Here is a 3,362-nt window from a genome sequence, read left to right as displayed (position 1 = left end):
TTGGCTCTTCATTTTGTACAGTTTGTTAAATCCTATGAGACTAATTGAAAATCATATTGGCTGGGGCAATGCCCAGAGTTTTGGCTAGCTAACCTCCCACATATATAAATTAAAGAGATTAACATTAAAGACAAGAAGACTATAATTCCACTTAATTATTTAAATAAGAGGCATGTGTATGGGTGTGTAAAGACGGTTGGGTTAGGTAAGACTGGGTGAGAAATAAATGACAAGTGGATATATAGCTAGGAAAAATAATACTCTTGAGCCCTCTAATATCTTGGAACATTTTTTTTAAACATGGTACAGACGCATACGCGTACATGGACACCCTACCCTTATAATAAGCATCTTTGGAAGGCTGAGCTAGCACGTCTGGAGATTGATGAAGTTACTACTAACGACTCGCTGTTGACGGAACATCGTTCATCGCTGAAAGAATAATTAGCCGTAAATACGAGAACATGTGTCTAGTCTAGGCCTTGAATCTGGGTGAGCTAGTTTCATGATTTCATCACAAAGAACCTAACCAGTTCAGCTACACTCATTTCACTTGGAACAAATTTTGAATGTCACGATTTGGGACGGAGGGGAGTAAATATTCAGTGGTTACAAAATTTAGATATTTATTATAACAATTAATTTGAGTTGGAATATTGAAAAAGGGTTGTCAATTTCTTAGTTTACTTTTTTTTTCTTATATCTATTAATCATTTCCTCAGCAAAACAAGTAGAATATTTGTTAATTTTTTTAACTTATACTACACAACGAATATGGACCGTTCTTGCTTCTTTTATATATGCATTTGAGTGAAGTCATGACAATTTAACTACTCCATCTGTTTCTGAATATTTGACGCCGTTGACTTTTTAAAATATGTTTGACCGTTTATCTTATTTAAAAAATTTAAGTAATTATTAATTTTTTTCCTATCATTTGATTTATTGTTAAATATACTTATATGTATACATATAGTTTTACATATTTCACAAAAGTTTTTGAATAAGACGAACGGTCAAACATGTGCTAAAAAGTAAACGGTGTCATATTTAGAAAGGGAGGGAGTATAATATTTTTATGTGCATTTCTGTTCAGTAAACTGCATTTGTACGCTTTGTAATTATAAACTTCAAATTATGTCTAGTCGCACCGATATATACAACTTCTGTTTAAAAACTTCTGAACGAACATTACCAGGAGATCAGCCAGAAAATGAAGAATGTTGTCATCACCAAGTCCTCGCCGGAGCTCGTCGGCCTGTCGACCAAGCCGGCGCCGCCGCCGCCCGGTGACATCAGCCTCTCCTCCTTCGACGAGGCTCTTGCTTTCGCCGCCTTCACGTCATTCCACATCTTCACCAATGGCATCGTTGAGCCGGCCATGGCGATCAAGAGGGCACTGTCCCAAGCTCTGGTCTACTACTACCCCATCGCCGGCCGAGCTAATTTCGCCGCCGGCGAACGGAGGCTCCGCATCTCCTGCACCGGCGAGGGCGTGGGCTTCGTCGCCGCCACGGCCAGCTGCGCTCTCGACGACGTCAAGCTGTTCGACCCGCCGTTCGCGGCGGTGTTGAAGGAGCTCGCCGTGGACTATCCGGCGGAGGGATGCGGCGAGGATGATCCGCTGCTGCTCATGCAGGTGACGGAGTTCGCCTGCGGCGGGTTCGTCGTCGGCGTGACGTGGAACCACGTCGTCGCCGACGGCTTGGGGATCGCCCAGTTCCTGCAGGCCGTCGGCGACCTCGCGCGCGGGCTGCCCCGGCCGTCGGTGTTCCCGGTGAGCTGCGGCGATGGCTCCCTCCCGGCGCTGCCGCCGCTGGTCGCCGCCATCGAGAAGACGATGCTGAGCCTGGAGACCAAGCGGTTCGCGTACCTCGACATCACCATCCCGTCGACCATGATCGAACGCGTCAAGGCGGAGTACGCCGCCGCCGCCGGCAACGTGGACTCCGGCGAGCCGTGCACCGTGTTCGAGGCGGTCACCGCCGCGCTGTGGCGGAGCCGCACGCGCGCGGTCATCTCCTCCGACGACCCCGACGCGCCCGCGCCGCTCGTCTTCGCGGCCAACGCGCGCAAGCACGTCGGCGCCAAGGAGGGCTACTACGGCAACTGCGTCACCTCGCAGGTGGCCGTGCCGACGAGCGACGAGGTGGCGAACGGCGACCTCAAGCACGTCGTCAGGCTGATCCGGCGAGCCAAGGAGGAGATACCGTTGCAGTTCAAGAACGCCGGCGGCGGTGGCATGAACGGGAAACGCGTCAAGCAGCTGGCCGGCGTGCTGTTCGGGTACAGCGCGTTCTACGTGGCGAGCTGGCGGAACATCGGGTTCGAGGCGCCGGACTTCGGCGGCGGGCGGGCGGCGCGGGTGATGTGCCACTTCGAGCCGACGGGCGTGCCGAGCTGCGTGGCGTGCCTGCCGCGCGACGGCGGCGGCGCCAGCGTTCTGTCGCTCTGCGTCAGGGACGAGCACGTCGACGCGTTCCTCGCAGAATTGGCAACTCTCGGCTGAATATTTGGGAAAGTTTTCTAAACTCTATATTTTTCCCGTCTCTTACTACGTGTGTATTATATTATATATCTAAATAGTTATTAAAAAGTTTTAAAATATTGAGCAATATATATATAATCTGTCACGCTCATTGTCACGCTCATTTCATAAGTTATCGATATCTATAAGTTATAACCAATGTTCTAAAAGATATTTATAATTACTACTAGCTCCATCCGTCCAAAAATATAATAACTTAGTATATTAGAACGAAAGGACTAGAAAATAATGTCCGTGCACTGCATCGGCCAGTATTAGGTAATTAAAGATTAACATCTGTTAGGTCCACCTGCCAGGCAACTTGTTTAGAATAGCTTATTTCTTATATGCCACTACAACTTCAACTAAAGTTTTTTTAAAAAATATATATATAAAAACTTTCCCGTGTACTAAAATGGGTCCATCCACATAACGTATATTGCCTACATATATTCACTCGTCCCCATTTTAATTTTTTTTTTTGCGCGGATCGTCCCCATTTTAATGATTGAATCATATACTGTAATCTTGACGCGTCGAATGCAATCAAAAAAGGAAGACAAGATTCGTGGAATAAGCCAAACGGCATATTCGTAAACGAGAAGTAATTTGTGAATACAAACTTTTATATACGTGTTCTTAGCGATCTAAAAGCAAATGCTGAAAAATAAATTTTAATGAGAAAACCTCAAAATTTGCTTTAAATTTAAAGTTGAAAATTTAAATTTTAGCTAATAAGTATAAGTATAAGAGAAAAGATAATACCATAGGAAGTCGATGGTAGAGAGAGAGAGAGCATGTTCATCAGGAAACTGAGTAAGACGGTAGCGTAAAA

General features: G+C 46.0%; 1 protein-coding gene across 1 annotated transcript; it reads left to right on the top strand.

Annotated features, from left to right (window-relative positions):
- The first annotated feature begins 1,091 nt into the window (after positions 1 to 1,091).
- LOC4335076 (acyl transferase 15-like) lies at positions 1,092 to 2,654 on the top strand. Its single transcript, XM_066309302.1, has one exon. It carries the CDS (start codon positions 1,214 to 1,216, stop codon positions 2,507 to 2,509), a length of 1,296 nt encoding a protein of 431 aa, XP_066165399.1. The 5' UTR covers positions 1,092 to 1,213; the 3' UTR covers positions 2,510 to 2,654.
- The last annotated feature ends 708 nt before the right edge of the window (positions 2,655 to 3,362 follow it).

Source organism: Oryza sativa, chromosome 4, assembly GCF_034140825.1.
Source record: "Oryza sativa Japonica Group chromosome 4, ASM3414082v1".
Taxonomy (NCBI): domain Eukaryota; kingdom Viridiplantae; phylum Streptophyta; class Magnoliopsida; order Poales; family Poaceae; genus Oryza; species Oryza sativa.
This window is presented reverse-complemented; position numbering and strand designations above follow the sequence as displayed.